Source organism: Embiotoca jacksoni, unplaced genomic scaffold (assembly GCF_022577435.1).
Source record: "Embiotoca jacksoni isolate LCO1_2020_lvr unplaced genomic scaffold, fEmbJac1.0.p SCAF_12, whole genome shotgun sequence".
Classification (NCBI taxonomy): Eukaryota; Metazoa; Chordata; class Actinopteri; family Embiotocidae; genus Embiotoca; species Embiotoca jacksoni.
Window position 1 is genome coordinate 15,095,941 of NW_027185252.1, and position 20,221 is coordinate 15,116,161.

Genomic DNA, 20,221 nt, shown 5'->3' on the forward strand with positions numbered 1-20,221 from the left:
ACAGTCAGCGAGGCTCCTCAACCTTTTATTATTAAAACAAACCACATGCTGGCAAAAGAGGAAGTGACAGGGTTTATGGGAAATGTGATTTTATCATAAGAATTGGGCTACCAATCCTCTCATTTCCATTTATCAGTCTAATTTTGCAGCATGTCTTAAAATACACAAGTTTCATCCTCTCCTACAGTTGTAGGTGATTTCAAAAAAATCCATAACTTTCAAGTTTTGCCAAGTTGACCAATTTTACTGCAACAACAAAAATCACAAAGTTCCGTAAACTGTCACAATTCTTGAGAAAATGCAGAGTGAAAGCAAACATTTTGATTGCAACAATTACAAAAAACCCTCAGTGAAATGCTGGAAGTGACTGATTTAAAATTGAACACCTCTAAAACTGCTGTATAAAAGAAGGAAAATATCCTGTTTGCTCACAAAGCGACAAAGTAAACGGCATTTCATATCAAACCAAAGCTTCATACTGTATATAAACATTTACTGGCAGGCAGAGGACTTCTTGCTAACCAATCATCTTTTCATTTAGCTGCTGTTCAGCTACAAAAATATCTCTAACAGACTCCAGCTAACAACCCAGCAGCTCTCAACAAGCCCTCCACGCTCTTTCTAGTCTTATCGTTACGTAGCCCAGTGAAACGCACAGGAAGGCTCGCTCCACTGATGAGCTCACTCATTAGGATCAGTGTATTGACGAGGCGGCTCCTTCTCTGCTGTTTGACAGTCATCCTGATGCTCAGGCAGAGCGGCCGGCAGACACACAGACAGCCGTGTCTCTGAGTGATCATGCAAGCAGCACCGGCAGGCAAACAGATCCTCTGTCCTCTTTTCATGCCTCACTAGGCCAGCTATGAGCACAACTCTATGTACACGTACACGTGTGTACACACATACACACACACACACACACACACACACACACACACATAGCGTCTGGCACGACTCACGAGCAGTAAATCAGCCAGACTGCTCCTACAACAACAACAACTACAACTAAGCTGTGAATCAAAGTCATAAACAAAGCACTCCAACTCCTCGATGAAGGAGAGACATCCATTCATTTAGAAAAGCATATAATGACTGTTGTTGCTGGGCATGTTTGACACTGCTAACACAGTGATTTAAAGGAATGGAAACATGTTTATTTGCTTTTATGTAGCAGGTTGGGATGTGAGTGCTGACACCAGCAGCAGGGTTAGCTCAGCTTTGCACAAAGATGGGAAATGGGGAAAACAGCTGGCATTACTCTGTCCAAAAGGTTAAAACAAATCTGCAGAGAACAACCGCAAAAACTGACTAATGAACAAATTAAATGTTGTTTCTTTATTATGTGCAAAAACTGAAATGTAAAAAGATACGTGGCTTTTTTAAGGGGTTATCTGCAGAACTATTTCTTGTCCAGGAGCAATGACTACTTACAGTCTCTACTACTCGTCTGGCAAACTCACAGTTAAACAAACAAGTTATAATTTGATACAGGACAGCAGGACCAGGCAAGATGTTTCCCCCGTTTCCTTTCTTAACGCTAAGCTAACTGGCTGTAACTGCATAATTAAGGTACAGATGTGAGAGTTGTGTCTCTCAAACTCTCAGCAAAAACAAAACTAATTAGCATACTCCCCAAAATGTCAAACTATTCCTTTAACCAAAAAAATAAAGAAACAACAAATATAGCTGCACTCTTTTTTTAGTATTTGTGATTTATTCCCACCAACGGAGACAGCAGGTCCAAGTTGCTAATGTGCAGCTGAGAGCATCCTAAGTCAATATTGCATCAATGTTTGGAGTAATATTGACTTTTCTCTGGGTACCATTAGCAGGCGGTGTCAGACAATATGATTATGTGTCCTTTTAAGTGTCCTCTTTATGACAGAGAGGAGCCACAATTATATCCAACACCCCCCAAAAAAACCTTCAGCAGTTCCTATTCCCTGATGAAAACTCTGCCGTCTCCCAGGAGGAGGCACATCAGAGCAGATAACACCGACTGGAACAGTTGAGTCAAAGGAGGAGGGATAACATTCAGCAGGACCACGGCGTGATCACACCGCCTCTCCAGCACACAGGCGAACACACACACAGGAGCCCGGCATGATTAAGGAGCTGGAGGAGGCGAGTAGGCTTCTCCTCTTCCAGGCCTCAGGGCCCTTTATGAGGGGATGGAGATGAGAGTAAATCTTTCATTTCAACTGCTGTCAGCATACTTAGAATAGAGGAGCCGGTTACTGATGACTTTAGATCGGTATAGAAAATCCCTCCCCACCAGCATCGCCGACCTCTGATATATTAGGTTTGATACGAGCCCTGCAGGACGCGCCCAGACGGAGGATGATACTCACATTGGGTTTGATCGTCGGCCGCGGTTGCCCTTCTTACCGATGACAGGTGTGCCGAAGTGCTCGGGGTTGGTGAGAGGGAGTCTGTCGAGTGTCTGCGGAGGAGACAAACAACACCAAAGAGCCTCAGTGGCACCTTGTCAGGTGCCGAATTGGAAGACAAAAGATTCACCCAGTATTCTACCCTGAGCCTTGAATACTCTTTCATAGGCTTTCATTAGATACGAATGGATTTACTCAGCAACAGAGACACAGTATTTTTTTTTTTTCAATGACTCTGCTGTGATGTAACTTTACATTTCTGGGAAATATTTCCCAGCCTGAGCTTCTTGATGCCAGTCTATAATGAGCAGTGTCTCCCTAGAAAGCTTCAGAGAGGAGGCTGTTACAAAAACTGCAGGACAGCACAATACTTGCCTCGCTCTCTGCAAAGTGACGCGCTCCTTTCAGGCAGAGAGAGGAACGCCTCAGGGTCTTCTCATCGCCATCGTCGAACACTGCAGAGATGAGAGACCCACTATTAGGCTGCTGTATGTAGGCCAGGAGTCCACCAACACACACACACACACACACACACACACACACACACACACACACACACACACACACACACACACACACACACACACACACACAAATATACTCCCATCTGAAGTTACAAAATGTCTTCTTGCTTTATATGTTAAAACAAATTATGCTCATCTTTTAAGGCTGCAATATATTCTGTAGCAGGCGGTGACAGAGTCGCTTTCTCAGCTTCAGTAGAGCTTCAAAGATACTCCGATAGACACACAGCAAAATAAAAGAGATGTGAAGTGTTTGAGCGTTTACTGATTTTATATTGACCCAATTAACCCATATCAAATAACATTAAATATAGTAATAATTACCATAATAATGACCTACAGAAACCTTCCATTGACCTCAACAGCCTCAGCTCCCAAAGACAAACCCCCAGATTGTTCATTTGCTCAAACGTACTCGGTGACAAACACTCGAGGTAACTGCAACATGTTTTTGTTTTCCCATCAGTGAATGAAAAGAACAAAACTATGTCAAGATGAGTGTTTTCAAGACAAATGAAAACCCCACGGGTGCTCTTAAGTGACGAGCAGCTGCTGTGAGACGACAAATCTGAGCAGCAGTCTATGTACTCTGTGTACTCTGGATTACCCGACTCTGGAGCTGTGGACTGGATGTGGCAATTTGCTGCCTTTCACAGCTAATTGGTAGATAAACTGTGGAGTTTTTGGGCTGTTTGATGTTATCACTTTGTCCTCTGGGAAACTGGGATTGGCATTTCTCACTTTTCAGACCATGCACCACAATGAACAAACCAAATTCCCAATGTACCTCTGTTCCACAGCAGATATGAAAAGTTTTGTCCAAAAATTTAATTCACTAATTTAACCATACAATAACCTCAGAAATGCAAAATAATAACAACATATGACTACAGTTTAAAATTCAAACGATGCACGAAGAGTCCGAATCTGAATGTGCCAAACCAATATGAACATTATGCGATGGATTTAGGCGTTAAAGTCCAATTGTTGACCTTTCAGCAAGGCTCTGGCGTACCACTGGTGGTATGTGTATCACAATTTGGGAATCACTGAATTAAACAACTGACCCATTATGTTAAATAATGATATAAAGGTTGCTTTAGTTGCACTCCTACATGTAGCATCTTCCAGCTCTGCTTACTTGTTTCTTCATGTGGTATAAGGTAGTGCGATAGCCTCGCTCAATCAGCTTCTCAGAAAAACCAAGCCAAATATTTTTTTAAATAATAATAATAATTCATTGGTACTGTACACTTTAAATATCACAAAAACAGCAGCCATTGTCTGGAGATGTGATTCACTGCAGCATGTTTTAAGAATCTGTTGGAGATGTTTCTTGCAACATCCGTCAGTATAACGCTGAGGCAAACAAAAACGCAAACCACATCGTTGAGCACAAACATATTTCTCTACAAGCTCACTGTAGGCAGAGTACAAGTGTTTGAGAGAAGAGGAGAAGCAGGCAGTTTGTTATTGACTTACCAACAGTATATATACTAGCATCGGTCAGCTTATTGATTGTGGCTTCCTGGTAAACTCCATCCTGATTCTTCACCTCTACGACAGCACCCACCTGTCGGACGAATATGCTGCTGTTATTCGGCATGTCTAATTACAATTCTTTTCTAGTGCTAAATCTAATGATGTGTTGTCTCGTAATGAGACGACCATATTGCTGCTACAAGAGTCTTAATTGACTGAAATGAAATTGCAAAGCTAATGCTTCACTTCACTACATTCACTGAATAAGTGTGTGTGTGTGTGTGTGTGGGGGGGGGGGGGGTCGGTGTCGCTTGGATACAAAAGAAAGGGAAGCTAAAAACTGTTATTTGAACTTCAAACAAAAGGGATTCATTACAAATAATCTGAGTCAAATAAAAAAAAACTATGAATAACAACATTATTAAGGGTTATTAATGGCCATACGCAAGTAAATGACAATGCACCAGTCTCCGTCTTTCCTGCCTTACCTTTAGAGGTCCTTTGATGTTTTCATCGTGAACCACAGCCGTGGACAGATCTGGTTTAAAGGTCACCTGAGGAAGTGGGGGAGGCAACGGCAAAGGACAGCAGCAATGAGAATAAATAAACAAACATTTCCCTAAAGACCCTGACCGGCCCACATCAATCATCCTCTTCATAAACGACACAGGGCCCTTTTAACACCGCTGGGTTTTACATATATGAATACTGTGGTTCATTTCTGGCTTTGTGTAGTGACTGACCCCCAAGTTGGCAACTGTGGTGGATTTCTGTTGTGAAAATTAGGGCTTCACTAACTGCCTCCCCCCTCTCTCTCTCACAAACACACACACACACACACACACACACACACACACACACACACACACACACACGCACGCACAACTATTTACCCTCACATCTTTCCCAGGCAGCACGAGTGAAAAGTTTCAAAGCAGCCAGAAGCACAGACTCTGTATTAAAAATGCCCCTCCCTACTATATAAATATATATATATACACACACACACACACACACACACACACACACAAAATCAAAATCTTGCTGTGAAGGCAGAATCAAGACAATGAATGAAAGAAATACAACTGTAAGATGCTGTTGAATTGTCAGGTCATAAAATAAGAGCGAAGAGAAATGGGAGAAAAAAAAAGCTTCCTGAGGCCATGTTTCATCAGTTTTGGAGAGAATAACATTCCTGCCTGGTGGAAGACAGAAATCTCTTTCTTCACAGGGATGAGCGGGAGGCTCCGCTCTCCCCAGACAGAGGGAGGGTGACTCTCGCTGTCCTAAGCCTCGGCTAGGGAGCGGCGATTACACCTGACCATCCTGACAACCTGCGAGCTGTGAGCCTGGCTCCTGCAGAGGACGTCTGGAGGTCTGCACACAAACTGTGCAGCCACTTAGACTTGACAACAAACACTGCAATAAGATAAGAAACTATATTTGTGATAAAGCAGAACCTCAGTGCAGCACATTTATATGATGTGAACAGGTTCATCAGGAGCTCAAAGCCTCGGTGTATTTTTTCCAATAAGCAATAAAACAGCTGCGAGAAGTTTAACTACAATAAATTCAAAATGGCTACTGAGCATTTTTCTACCCGACACACTGACGAAATGTCACGTTTGACTGCAGTTATGTATTCTGTGATTTTGGGCCATAAACATCCAAAAGACATGATTTCCTTCTACCAACAGCGACGGCTCAGATTAAACTTTTTGATTCTGTATTCACTGCTCCCGTCTCTTCACATTAGTGAAGCCTTCTACTGTTATGATTTTACATTTGGTTCACTTGTTTAAATTAAGTAATGTGGTTAAAGGACGTCCGTTGAAAATTAGTTAGTTGGCAGTGACACATTTAGTCAACGTTCATTGTCCTTATGAAAAATGTAAAATAATTTGGAGTAAGTACATATTTTAGTTTAAACTGAAATATTTCTAATTCCAGTGTATGTACCTTCATAATTTGTCCCTCTGTGAATCTGTTGTTCTTCACCTCTGTACACATATTGACTTTGTTTGCATCAATACTGTCTCCAAGTAGCACTTTGTCTGTCACACAACATACTGCAACTAAATGACAACATTCACTACATTTGTTTTAAAGTATATCAGTTTATAATTTAAAAAAAAAAAAAAAAAATTCAAACATCTGTGTAAATATGGTAAACAAATAAATATTGGATTACAGTCTATGACTGTGACATGTCTTGTCATCCTCTGGGGTCACGTGTATAAATCACGGTTGTGATCAGCTATGTTGCCCTCTCAGTAAACTCACATGTAATTGTTTACACAATGAAGGAGACAAGAATGCTGCACCAAAGACAATTTTGGGGTAAAAGTGCAGCTTTTTGCTGCCTGAGAGACCACGACAGCACATGGTAATGTTACCACAACAGCACGTCTGAAGGTACATGGTGTGGCAGTAAAAGACGCACAAACAAACACAACTTCAATTTAAAAAAAAAAAAAGAAAGAAAGAGTTTTAGTTCAGAGTTTGGTGACATGCTTTGAATTCAAATGACGACGTTAGTCATCACTTTTTTTACACTTTTCTGAATAAGTGTATTCCTAAAAAAAATAAAAAAGATCTCTTGTCTCATGCTACTATAATATTGACATACTGCTGCGCCCTACATCACAGTACTGGTAGACGTTTTGAGAGAGAACTGGTGCCGATCTGTTCTCCACAAGTACTTCGAGAATGTGAAGCATCCAAGCTTGTTTGCTCTTTAATTTAACCATCCAATTTTTAGAGACATTACATAATTCCTTGAATTTTGTGAATATAAAAAAAGCATGTCTTTTTTTTTCCCATTAAAGAGATTTTTTTTCATTCTGTATTGACATTTATAGTAGAAAACAATTTACTATGAATATGTGGCAATTTCACGCAGCACAATTTTTTTTGACAGTGCTTGTTACTGTGCTGTCATAGTTAGTCCTGACTGATCTTATGTGTACTGGACCTTTCACAGTGAGTAATACTGACATGGTACTAATTGACTTCTTGCAGGTCCTCTCGTGCGGATCATCATCATAAATAGAAATGTCACAGATCTTTGCCCTCGGTCTTAAAATCACTCAAAAGACGCCAGCGCCAGACGCTGCAACCATCGACTTTGTTAAACAAGCTGACAGAGATTAATGAAGCAAAGCGCTAAAGAGGAATTCATTACAGTGGAATATTCAGACTCACAACAACCACTGAATAATTGCCATGTTTCAACGTTTGCGTAACAGAGCTCCTGCTCACGTTACAGCTACCGCAAAACAAACCCCACACAGACTCAGCCAATTAGTATGGTAATTCATTTATGAGCTGAGAATGTCCCATTAGCTTCACTTAAGCCCTCATTATTAAACTAAGAACATCACATGGTGGACTGTGTCATGTTGGTTGTTGCTGTCCGTGAAATAAAAAAAAGCATGTCATTTGATGATTTCAGCTGGTGTGCCAGAATAGCAGCACATTACTGCTCTTTTGTCTCTACAGGAGGAACTACGGTGCATTGACACAGTGTAAAAGCCAGCATCCAATCTTTGTTCCTCCCACACACTCCAGCAGAACGAGAGACAAGCGATCTGTCTCTATTGTATTATCCAGATGCTCCAGCCCCACTGGGAAATGAGATACTGTACTACGTGTATCGTGCGATGCCTTCATCAGCGAGGCATAAAAAAGAAGAAAAAACACCAATGGGGAAACGCGCCGTCCCCACCACAAAGCCGTGGGTGAGAGGGACGCCTGAGGATGTGATGGGCTCCTGGTGGGTGAGGCCAGACCCTGCATCTGTCACAGCTGGGGCCCCTGATCAGTGTTTCAACTATATGAGCAGCACTAATAATGCAAACCAGGTGGTAGAGCTTCGCCGTGTGAGCAACACGGCTGGGTTTTCGGCAACATTGGAAATAAGAAAACAAACTGAATGCACATCGAAACCGGTTTTAACTGTGGGAGACTCCAATATCTAATCACCTCAACAATCCCGTCTCTAAAGGAACATTTTGGATGTAGTCACATCCAAAACAACTGCTCTGGATGTACAATAAAAGCCGAGTTGTGTGATCTTGATTGCATCCCCTTCACACAAAGACAAGACCCCCCCTTCGCCCTGCTGCACTCTGCTTCACACACCTCAAGACAATTAATTTTTAATTTTGTCTCAAAAGCACTTTGAAATATGACTTACCTTGGCCTTGACTAGCCTCTTGGCAGTCTTAATCTTGGCTTCACAGAAAGCCCCTCGGTACTTGGCACTCACATCCGTCCCCACTGTCAGGTAGGGGGGCTCCTCCAGAGTCTGAGGAAATAAGAAAAAAAAAATTACAAACATAAAAAAATCCCCAAAGTCTCTTGACATATAGAGCTCACTGACACAGGTGTATTGTCACAGCTACGGCGGGAGGACCCGCATGCACGCATAACATAGACGAGGCCGGCAACGCAAAACCAACCCGGCTCACTGATTCATCCACGGAAAACACATACCATCTGCTCTGGGTATTGGAAAACAAGCCTCTGAGGGAGCAAACAAAAAGGCCACTTCACTACAGCTTTGATGACTACAAAGAAGAAGCTATCCGAAACACATAGCACCATCTTGTGTCATCACTGGATGTTTATCAAGCCTTCCCCTTCACCAACAGATTTGCGGAGGGTAGGCTACACAGAGGAAACAAACTGTCTGTTTGTGGGGCCCACGGATGATGTTTGCAGTTCATGTAGTGTGGAGATGGATTTACAGAGGGTGTTTCGTTAAGACTTAAGAAACAGGCCTAACCTACCGGAGGTATATTTAGACATCTTTCTAGAATAAGACCTAAAGTGGGACACACTTCCTGCTACTTCTGACAGCAGGTCTCAACTCAAGCGCTACTTTAGGAAAAACAAGAGCTCCTCCTCTGATGCACAAACCTAAAAACGTAGCTGCTTCTTCCTTTCTTTTTTTTGTGTGTTTTTTTTTGCAGTGCACTGCACAAGAAAACACATCCTCTTTTCTGAATGAATGAAGTGTATTAATGCCCAGTGGGACGAACAAGCAACAAGTAATTTAACATCAAGTTATCCACAAAATTCATAACAGAGAGATGGTTCAGTTCATTACAGTAAAAAACATTTCTCCAAACAAATTGTGCCTGTTAAATATTACACTACAAGCTGATTACTTGTAACACTCGGTGAGAAAAATAACTCTCCGACTGTGGGGGGCGGCGTTCATAATAGTTCTTCATTGATCCCAGGAGGAGTCGCAAAGAGTGCACAGGTTGCTGTTGCAGCTAAAACCCACACCAGCGGTTAGCAGTACTTGGAGCAGTGAAGAGGAACTAATCGCTGACACCAGCTGCCGTAGGCCTCCTCCGACGGCACATACTTGTGTCATGACCCGAGCACTATTAAAACCGACATGGTAAAAGTCTGAAAACTTCATTTGCCAACACCGATCTGCTCCTATCAACTGTACAAATCTCAACCCAAGTCAGATTCTTTGTTTATTGCAACCCGTTGGTCTTTGTGGAAACACCTGAACCTTTTTCTTACATATTGCATGTGAACTAACCCTGGGGTGATATAAATAAATAAAGAGCAGCCAACAGATTTATAGAAGAGTTTCACATTGACAGAGTGCATCAGAAGAAGCGAGCACAGCAGCTTTGGGGGGAAAACACAGGAAAACAGCTGCTTTGCAACATTTTGCAGATGCACAATGCCTCTTCAACACTACTGGTTGAATACTGCTCTCGAACGTGTCATTTTCTTGAGCTGTACGGACAGACGCTGTTCAAATACTGCCCAAACCTTCCAGCTGGGCACATTAAGGACATTAGAAAACACAACAGGAAGCAATTTAGGAAAAGCTGTGGCAATAATGAGCTATAAGAGGTCAGGTGTATTATATTATATTATATTATATAGACATTTTTAAGTGGGGAAAATAGCTGTCGAGCTGTATCATGGAGTCGAATATCAACGGGCAGATAACTGAACATAAAAACACTCCCACCAGAATTGGGTTCACATAAAAATGATAAGAACATCTCACATCCGTGTCATCACTGACATGCTAATAATTCTGCAATGAGCCAAATGCTGATAAATTGAAACAGCAGTATGATTAAAAGTCCACTGCACAGTTCTTCACATAAGGTTTCATAACCCTCATTCATTTCTTTGTTATCTGTAGCTTAATTCTCAATTCTGAGTCATAGAGCCAAACACCTCTCTAATAATATTAAGTTATAAGATATAAACAGTGAGGAGTGCTATCTATATATGGAGACTGGTGATCTGACTAGGAAGCACTCCCTTTCTAATATTCAAACAGGTGTTACAGTAACTGTCAGCCAAATCATCATGTAGGAAAACCACAATTTGGCTGCCAAGCAAAAAGGATGCACCGCTTGATATCAAAGTAGGTACACCACTGTGCACCAGGCCTCTAACAACAATTACATAATCTTCTCATCATGATTATTTGAGCTAAAAGCCATCATTTTTTGTTTTATAATCATTCAAATCTTTTCCATGTATTCATATAAAAACAACTGCATGAAACTAACAGAAATGTATAAATATTTATTGTTTGAGGTGTGACTGGCGCTCTTTTATTTATGTCATCTAGTTGTTATTGGTATCTGTCATTGTCAACAATTTCTCTTTATATTTCAGTAATAGTTTTTGAATATTTAAGTAGTCAAAATTTTGTTTAAAAAGATCTAATTGTTATTTATATGTTCCAATATTCAATTAGCCTGGTGCTACCAGTCCCCCTGGTCACACTCCATTGGGAACTGTTCCCAGTCGTTGGATCCTAATGGGCTTAGACTTCAGGTTAATATTAAAGTCACTGGAGCACCCTTTAACCAATCAGCATTGACCACCATGTGACACGTGTTGTGCACCAAAACTCACCAACCTCTAAGCAACAGAGCCCCCCCCCCCCCCCCCCGACAATATGCGAGTGCAATGCCATAACAGTGTTGCTACACATGCTTGTACAGCTTCATCTAACTCTTCCACTGTCACCTTTGTTGGATTTACATTTTAGAACAATCACTTGACTTCAATATCATCGCACTGAGGCACCCCTACTGGTCCCTGATTGATCCGCCCTCCAGTGGATGATTGAACCTTCATACCAACAGACAAACATAACTGAAAAACTGAGCTGTGAGGATGGAAATGGAGCTAGACTAATATTAAATTATTATTATTATTATTATTATTATTATATAACACCAATATGTCTCTTCATATTTATAAGATGTCCAGTGTGTGTGTTATTAAACAATGATTAGGCTTATACTGAAAAAGTGGCATGAAATGAACAAAAAACCCTCAAATGTTATCGTGGTGACAACCTTACTGACGACTATAAATAAGAACAGTTGGTTAACTGTGAAACAATAATTGTGATGATGGCGAGAATAGTGTCTCACAATTTTTTTCATCTCGTACCATGAAAACACTTTGTACACGTAATTCTTAGGAATGACTGTCTCATCCGTGATTCTTACTGATCAGTAATTCTTACTGATGGAACAATCATCAGTAATTCTTAGTGAAGATGTACTTCTTGGACGGAGAAGTGCAATAAAGAAGACAAATCGTTTGTAGATGTAACTGCCTCGTATCAATGTCTCGCCCCAAAGAACAATTCTACTAAATCAAATCCTCCTTCAAAAAGAAAAAAAAAGAACTAATATTTGCTGCATATATAAAAGAAGTACAGGAACATGTTTGTTTCCAGACTGACAAACTGCATCTTCTGTGTTAAGAAGGCCACGAGCTGGTGAAACCAGGACAGGGTGCATCATCACCGGTGTCTCTGGGATTCTGACAGATGGTATTCGGGGGCAGAGTCCAGTGCACTTCAGCCTCCCCACCTCTCAGATAAACACCTCATTAGTCTTCAGTGCAGTCTGGCCTGAGCACCAGCTGCCCTGGCCTACACCAGGTTTACATGACGCAGCAGCCATTTCCAGCGGCTGACCAGCTCTCCTGTCAGTCATGGCTGCAACACAAAGCTGGACTGCTGCTGCGTACAGACCACTGTTCCTGCTCCTCTTTCATACTAATACTTGTCTCCCTTTGCTCCCTCTACTCCCTCTGCTCCCTCTGCTCCAAGCCGGCTCCTTCCTCCTTTTAAAAATAAGACCCGTGCTTGGTAGTCAGAGAGGGCAGCTTGGGTTATCTTGGCAGCCGTGGCAGCCAAACATTCACAACCTAACAAGGCAGGGGCAATAACACACTCCTAAGGCCTGAATTACATTTGTCATGCTCACATGCCAACACAAATAGAGGACAGTTTGTTTTTGCCCTGCATGGAGCTACAACTATGAAAGAAAATGCCATTCCTTGGATTCCATTGCCATTAAGCCCACAGCTGTCTGGAGAAAAACACTGACTACTTCTTTTTTCATTATTTTGCTTGATTCTGCCAGAGCCGAATGACAGACAGTGCGCTCAGAAGACCAACCAACCAAGATGACTCGGCTCAGAGGCTGAATACCAGCGCCTTCGGGATGTGTAACGTCCTCTCGCCAATGATAGCTGCTCTCACATGAGATGCTGTCATAATAAAAACCAGCAGAACAGTGTTTATCATAAGCTTCAAGCACCACTTCAGCTACTACATGCAAAAAGTAAACGCGATAGTAACGGCGGTAGTACAATCAAGAACCAGCTCTCGGGCTATTCACCTCGTGCTACTGATGTGGAAAATATTATATGTGCTTGATTGAACTCGTACAACTGTGACTTGGCATGGGCTGACAAAACACTGGTGGCTAGCATGGACTTGAACAAACTTCAGCTTTTCAAAACATTTTATTGTAATTTATCCCGTCAAAGAAATTAAAAGTCAACTTGATAAAACACATAAGAATTACAAATTTTTATAACTAAATCTCTGACAGGAAAATAAGTGCTGATAGTGGTGCCATAATGATAATAATAGTAGAGCGGCAAAGAAAAGGAACTGGTTTCATTTTTGTCCATTCAAACACAAAAGGCTACCGGCTGGATTCACAACACTGATGTCAGACGCACGCTCACCTACAAACCAATCCATGTGAAGTATAGAGAGAGATGCAGCTCACTTAGGTGATGACGACGAGGAATTCTTTAGTGCCCTCGCAAAACTGCAGCGTGAAATCTAAACTAACCAGATCAAATTCATACGACACAAAAAAAAAAAACAATGAACCTTGTTTCTGACCTTGGTCCCTACTTTCAGGAGCATCGGTGCTGCTACACAAAGTACTCGTGTCCTGGCTGTGGAATCGCACACACATTTAAACAAAGCACCAACAACTCACTGACAACTGGTGATCCAAAACCCAGTCTGTGTTTAAGCCGTTCTAGTCAGGGAGCAAATCAGGCGACGCTGCTACATTAAGTCTGAGCTTTGAAATCATTCCAGCTTTACTAAAAACAAAAACATAGCGGAGTGACAGTGGCAGAATGAGATCGGTTTCTGCTCAATAAAGACTCTTCGGTCATGAAAAACGTAACAGCCGACTCCATGGTTGGAAATAAGCTGCTGTAGTGCGTTTCTTGGACAACCTGAGTGACGACAGCATTTTCATTCAACGACTCAGGGGGAAAAAAAAAAGGAGCTTCCTGGCTGCTATCAAAAGGTTAAAGCTGCAATGCACAGTAGTGGGATGACACATGTAAACAGTACACTATAATTCACAATGGTGTGTGGCCTCACTTTATATCATTCAACAGGGAGAGCCTCCAGGGACTTCTTAAAAGCTCACGGGCTGCCTCTGATGTTGTCCCGTGGATGCACGCAGAAACCCATTGTTAACACATTAAGACAAACTTGCACCCGTCTCTTCAGATGTTCACTCATCCTCTCATTCACTACCATTAAAGCCAATGTGACAGTCCTCAGATTCACAAGTCAAAGTTCATCTTTGCTGAACTCTAACCTTTGTATTTGCACAGTCAGCCAACACTAACCATGATGTGACAATGAGTCTTGTGTTAGGAGATGTGTTTGTGGAGGGATCATGTATTACAGCTCAGTTTTGTTCACCATCGTACACTATTTACAGCCTCTGATTCCTCACATCATCATTATATCCACAAAATCTACTATATATCAGACCCATTACCCCCCCCCCCCCCGCCCCACCCTCCTATTTTCTTTTTGTTGGACCAACTCCAAGTCTGACAGAACCAGATTTTTTGCAGCAAACCTTCTGGGAAAGTCATGGTGATGGCAGCTATTTCTACTTTTACATCTCAGGGGAAAACATGGTGCATTTTTACTCAACTTTATTTATTTCACAGCTACAGTTCATGGTGACATTGCAAATGAAACACTTCCCACAGGCACACAGGTGTCTCCAGTTAGAGGCACTTTGGGATGTTAAATACATACGACCTCTGTATAAAATATGATAGATTACTACTGATTACACTGATATAAAAACACTCTGCATAATAAATACTTTTACTTTTGATACTTTAAGTAAATTTCCTCTAATAGTACTTCTGCACTTTTTTAGTACATGATGTTTACTTGGAACCGTATCTTTACACTGCTCTTCTCACTGACATAAAGCATCGGACTATTTCTTCCACCACAACTAATCAGAAGCGCTCAGACACAATGCACAGATAAAGTTTTAAACAGAAGTTTTTAGGCCATTAATGTTGGCATTACACGTGTAATCAAGACAACACACCTCTGAAACCTAAAATGACACACATACTGTAAGTAGGATGTATGTTGGTTTAAGTTAAACTACAATACAAAACAATGTTAAGAACCCAAACTGGTTTTCATTCAGCTAATGTACCCAATGAAGGTCGTGGAAACACTTATATGTCTCAGTCGAATCAAGAGTAACAAATAACTAGTCAATTATATTATTTAAGAGAATTATAGTGTATATCTGCATCTGCATGCAAAAATGCAACTTTTCAAAAACAACATTTAGTCACAAACAATAGTTTTTGACCCATTAAGTTGGGCTATAATGAATAAGCTTGTAAGTCGAACAAAGGAACATGCAAAAGGCATGCAGGAAAGAATTAAGCTCCTTCCCAGCCTGGCGTACACGTTCAATAATCCTGCTGTGAATCACCTCTTTGTCCAAACCACAGTCACCACAATTCCAGTGACTGGTTCTTCAGCAGGAGTTGCCGTGGCAATGCCATGGCCACTTTAAACTCCAAATAATAACTACTTAATGCCTTTTGTTTATGTAATTATTCCTCCAAGTTTGGGGCAGTCAACATCAACTCTTCCTGCTGGATCACCAACAATTAGTTACTTTCAACTTCAAAAATTTAAATCAAATTCTGCATTTGAATTTGGAGTGATTACAACCACATTTAGACAAGTCATTATCAATCACAGATACCCATGTCCTAACCAAACAAACAAATACACCTTTTTTTTTTTTTTTAAACATATGACTTCTGAGTGAGTTGCAGCATTTTCTCATTCACCTGAAGTGATGCCAAATAAAATGTAATAAAATTAAATGTCAAATCAAATGCACCAGACCTGCTGAGGCCCCTCACCAAAATGCATGAATATTTACCATATTACCACAGCACCACATGCTCAGCCATCACCATGGCAGCTGAAACTGGTCTAAATGTAGGAATAACTTGACTGAATACATGTCACTAACAAAGCTATTTTTAACAAAGCTATTTTATAAAAACAGCTTTAATCAAAAGCTGTTTGGACAATTAGTGTTCTGAAAAACAGAAAAACTCTCGACTAGCAATGGTAGTTAAAGGACTATTTCTTTATGTATTTTTTTTAAGTTTCCAAGAGATCGGATTAAAACAGATTGGTGCAAATTGAAACGGCAGGGACAGCAGAGATATCCTAAATCCCACATTTCCCATGGTGCAACACCAAAGCATCTTTGATTTCACTTCCCCTGCCTCCGATTGAAAAGCCCCACACTTCTAAGCGTTTTGTTAAAATGTACAGTTTTAAGATCAAGTCACAGTTATTTAATAAATAAATAAATATGGAAAGCTTATCCAACTGCTTTTACAGGCTGAGATAAGCTTCTTGTTATTAAAATAAATTGTTTGTGAAACCTGTGGAATGCCACTTTAACTATGCTATTACATAGTCATACAGTGTATATGGTGAATCGATGTTTTGGATTAGATTTGGATTTAATTACCAATGTTATGGAGAAAAAGACAGTTGAGAACATCTATCAGCATTACTTCAGCTAAAGTGAGGACTTCATTCCAGTTTCAGCGCAGGCATTAGCGTAAGAACAAAGTTATTAGCTGAACAACTCTCAAGAATTCAAACGGATATCCACTACACGAGTCTTCTTGTAGAAGGTCTAACATTTAGAGTAGTTTATCCAGCATACTGTACTAGCTCAGTGTGTGCAACTGATGAAGAAAGGTGGTGGATCGTAAGTCTGAGTGACATGAAATGCTAAGTGAACATAATGAAAAGTTGTCCTAGTTACGGAGCAATTTACAGTTGAGGGAAGGCATTGAGCAGATGCTCCTACACACAGCGGTAAAGTAAGCGAGTACTCTCCCGGCATCAACAGAGCCACACAACTCAGAGCACTATGAAAATAATGAATACAACAAGGCTAAACAGAAAACATCAATGCGAAAACACAATTCCTTTCAGCAGTTATGTGAATAAGCAACTGTGAACATAATAATCATGTAAGAGACAGAAATCCACCTGGTGACAACAATAACTGTGAAAGGCTCACAGCCTCTAATAGCAACATGTTTAATGAATGTTGACATATGAAGACATGCAGCAGCAAAGTTCATTTAAGATGTGAATTAGTTTGTGTCTGCTAAACCCATGTTTCTCTGTATTGTCTGTGCCTCAGTTCATTGAAGGCGATTTCTGCTGGTGACAATCAGAATTCTGCTGTCTTCCAGTGACACAAACACTTCATTATATAACCACAACAAACCATCCTGTAGTTCAGAGCCAGCATGACTCGTAGGACGAGTATGAATGCAGGGCTACACAAAGCAAAAGCCACGTACGAGATCAAAATCATTTCCTCATCTTACATGGAAGGTAAAGCAACATCTCGTGGTACTTTTGGTTGCTTTAATTAGATACTTTGGTAAGCTGTTGACATGCCTATTAGCGGGTGGTGGTATAGTTTGATTAACCACAAGTAGCAGATCACCATTAGGGGCCAAGTGACGGACTACAAATTGTTACCAGAGCAGACTTAATGGGTCCACCACTAACTCTCCAAGATTGTCCAAGTGCTCACATCTCCTACTTGTTAATTTTTTTCCCACGGTACCGTTATGCTTAATAATATCATAAAACTGCAACTAAAAATATTGACTGTGGTAAATGCTCCTGGATGTCACAGAAATGAGTTTAAAAGACAAACAACTCTGCAGATTATGACACTAAAAGTAGCAACAAATGACAAGTTTAGATAAAAAAAAAAAAGCCTGAAGGCATAACAACAATCGCAACTGTGATCCACTGGAACTATAAGAAAAGAAATAAATAGCTCTCAACACAGTATATCCTCCCAGACGGTGACAGTTGTGACTTTTTGAAATCAAGTAAGGCTGAACAAAACAACACCTGAATATTCCACAGTCTATTTATTTGCTTATTTATGTATGCGCCACACCTATAATGTGAATTCACATTCACGTACATCAACCCCTATCTCGGCATATAATTCAATAAGATTGCATAGCAAAGCATAACATGAAAAATTACAGTTCCCAATTTGTGTTTGCAAATAAAGCTGAAGCCACTGAAAGCTCAATATCACGCATATCAAACAAACCTATTACTTTGGCCCACGTCCAACACACTTGCCTCTCTGTGTTTGAACAAGACTAAAATTTACATTTAGCAAAAGCTCAACAAAAGGATGAAGCCATGCATATGAAATACATTTCACAGTTTGTGTTGAATTCACCTGGTTAAGATATGTTTACATAAGCGCTGAGTGAGCTGCTGCAGGAGTAGTAGTGAGCTAATGAGAGTTTCTGGTGGCAGTGAACACATGCAAGGAGGGGATGAAAAAAAAAATATGAATGAACATACCTTCATCTCTCAATGAGTCCTCTAGGTGACCAGTGTAACGAATCCGAGGCTGAAAACAGAGGGTGAAGAAGCTGTTAGGCATTACAGAGACTGTCAACTTCAGCCAGTCTGCCACAACAAGACACAATTATGTTAGGATGACATCACTTCTTCTGCCATGGATGCCATGAAAAAGCTGGGCGGCAGACGCACACTTTGACATGGATTTGGCACAAAAAAAAAAAAAGAGACCCACATCGTCTGCACATGTAACATCCTTCTTGGGATTGTTTCTACGATTCCACTGAATTAAGACAGGGAGTGATTTGTTAAAGATACTGACATGGGTGTGTGTGTGTGTGTGTGAGCGCTTCAGAGCCCCATTTCCAAATATATCCGTGTTGCAAAGTAAACCGTGGCAGGCCGAGCACTCTCATTCGCAGGGCTCTTTAAAGCCGTTTATGTAATGCCCAGTGTACTGTTGTCAGTCAGCCACCAGTCAGAAACATGGAGTAACTAGTCGCTGGCCAACGAGACGACTTCCTCTGTCGGTGTGCACAAATACATGGAAAATGTACCCGTTAAAGATGAAGTGCTCGACGGTGTAAAAAAAAAAAAGAAAGAAAAGAAAAGCCGCACGGTGCTCGGGCAGCGTGGTGTGTGTGTGTGTGTGTGTGTGTGAGCCAGCCGTCTGCACCGCACCGACCGTACCAACACTACAGCAGAGGATGACGCCATTTCTGTGGCTGACAGTCGGCTAAAACTGGAGAACACTTCAAGCGCACAAACACTGGAAATTGCGGGGACGGTAGTCGCAATTCACCTGCCAATGTCAGAGCCATTTCTCTCCCGGAGACGGGTGTCTTAGCTTTATTTTTATTTATTTTTTTTTAAACAGGGAAACTGCTCCGACGCCGTTCATTTTCGCTTCTCTCCCTTGTCTCGGCGCGCTGCTCCGCAGAGAGCCAGCAGGAACAGGAGCGCTAATAACGCCGCTTCACGGGCAGGCACGGCAGACCTTCACGGGCAGGCACGGCAGACCTTCACGGGCATGTCGTAGCAAAGCCGTGCCGCGATAACAACGTTAAGTTTCAACAAAGTGAGAATCAGCGGCGCGGCCCGGTTAAAAGTCACTTTTCTGCCTTCACCTACATGTTGTCTGTGTCGACTGGTCTGGCGTTTCGCTGACTGCTCACAGATGAGTGAGGTCGCTTCTGACAAAGAAACAAGTCGACGGAGCGGTTCGCAACAAGGTCAAGCTTTAAAACATCGCGTTAATCCCCCCACACACAACATTTTATTGTCGTAAGAGAGGCCAAGGTCGCAGCCCTCATTTGTGGCTCTCGGTCGCGTTGGATGATCGCGGAGGATAACACAATGTCACATCCGCCCCAGATCGCTTCGACCAGCCGCTGCAAACGAGTGACTGACCACCAGCAGTAGTCTCGACCGTCTCTCTCCCTCCTCCTCCCCCCGGTCCCTAAGCCTGGTACCGGGGTTAACTAAACACGTCGAGACCCTCTTCACTAACGATTCCTGCCCAGTCAGTTTGACATATCGGCAGTTACGGAAATGTACAAAAACACTGTTCACTCGCTCACTCACACACGGAGGATAGATAACACAAGTCCTCTCGAGCAGAGGAAAAATAGTCCACCTCGGATCTGGATTTACGGCCACGAACTGCTCCAAACGGGTGAGTTCCTCCATACACGGTAACCCATCCGGACCCAGCCGACACCGGACCAAGTCAATCGTGAGAATCTAACGAT

General features: G+C 41.6%; 1 protein-coding gene across 4 annotated transcripts in view; it reads right to left on the reverse strand.

Annotated features, from left to right (window-relative positions):
- The window catches only part of arid4b (AT-rich interaction domain 4B), a 40,584-nt gene that overhangs the window by 19,553 nt on the left and 810 nt on the right, over positions 1 to 20,221 (reverse strand). For all 4 annotated transcript variants that reach the window (XM_069145037.1, XM_069145039.1, XM_069145038.1 and 1 more), the window contains exons 2-7: positions 18,471 to 18,519; positions 8,595 to 8,705; positions 4,885 to 4,950; positions 4,397 to 4,487; positions 2,766 to 2,845; positions 2,352 to 2,443 (exon numbers count right to left, since the gene is read on the reverse strand). In XM_069145037.1, coding sequence (XP_069001138.1) covers positions 2,352 to 2,443; positions 2,766 to 2,845; positions 4,397 to 4,487; positions 4,885 to 4,950; positions 8,595 to 8,705; positions 18,471 to 18,476 — 446 coding nt within the window. In that variant the 5' untranslated portion in view covers positions 18,477 to 18,519. The remainder of the gene's footprint in view (positions 1 to 2,351; positions 2,444 to 2,765; positions 2,846 to 4,396; positions 4,488 to 4,884; positions 4,951 to 8,594; positions 8,706 to 18,470; positions 18,520 to 20,221) is intronic.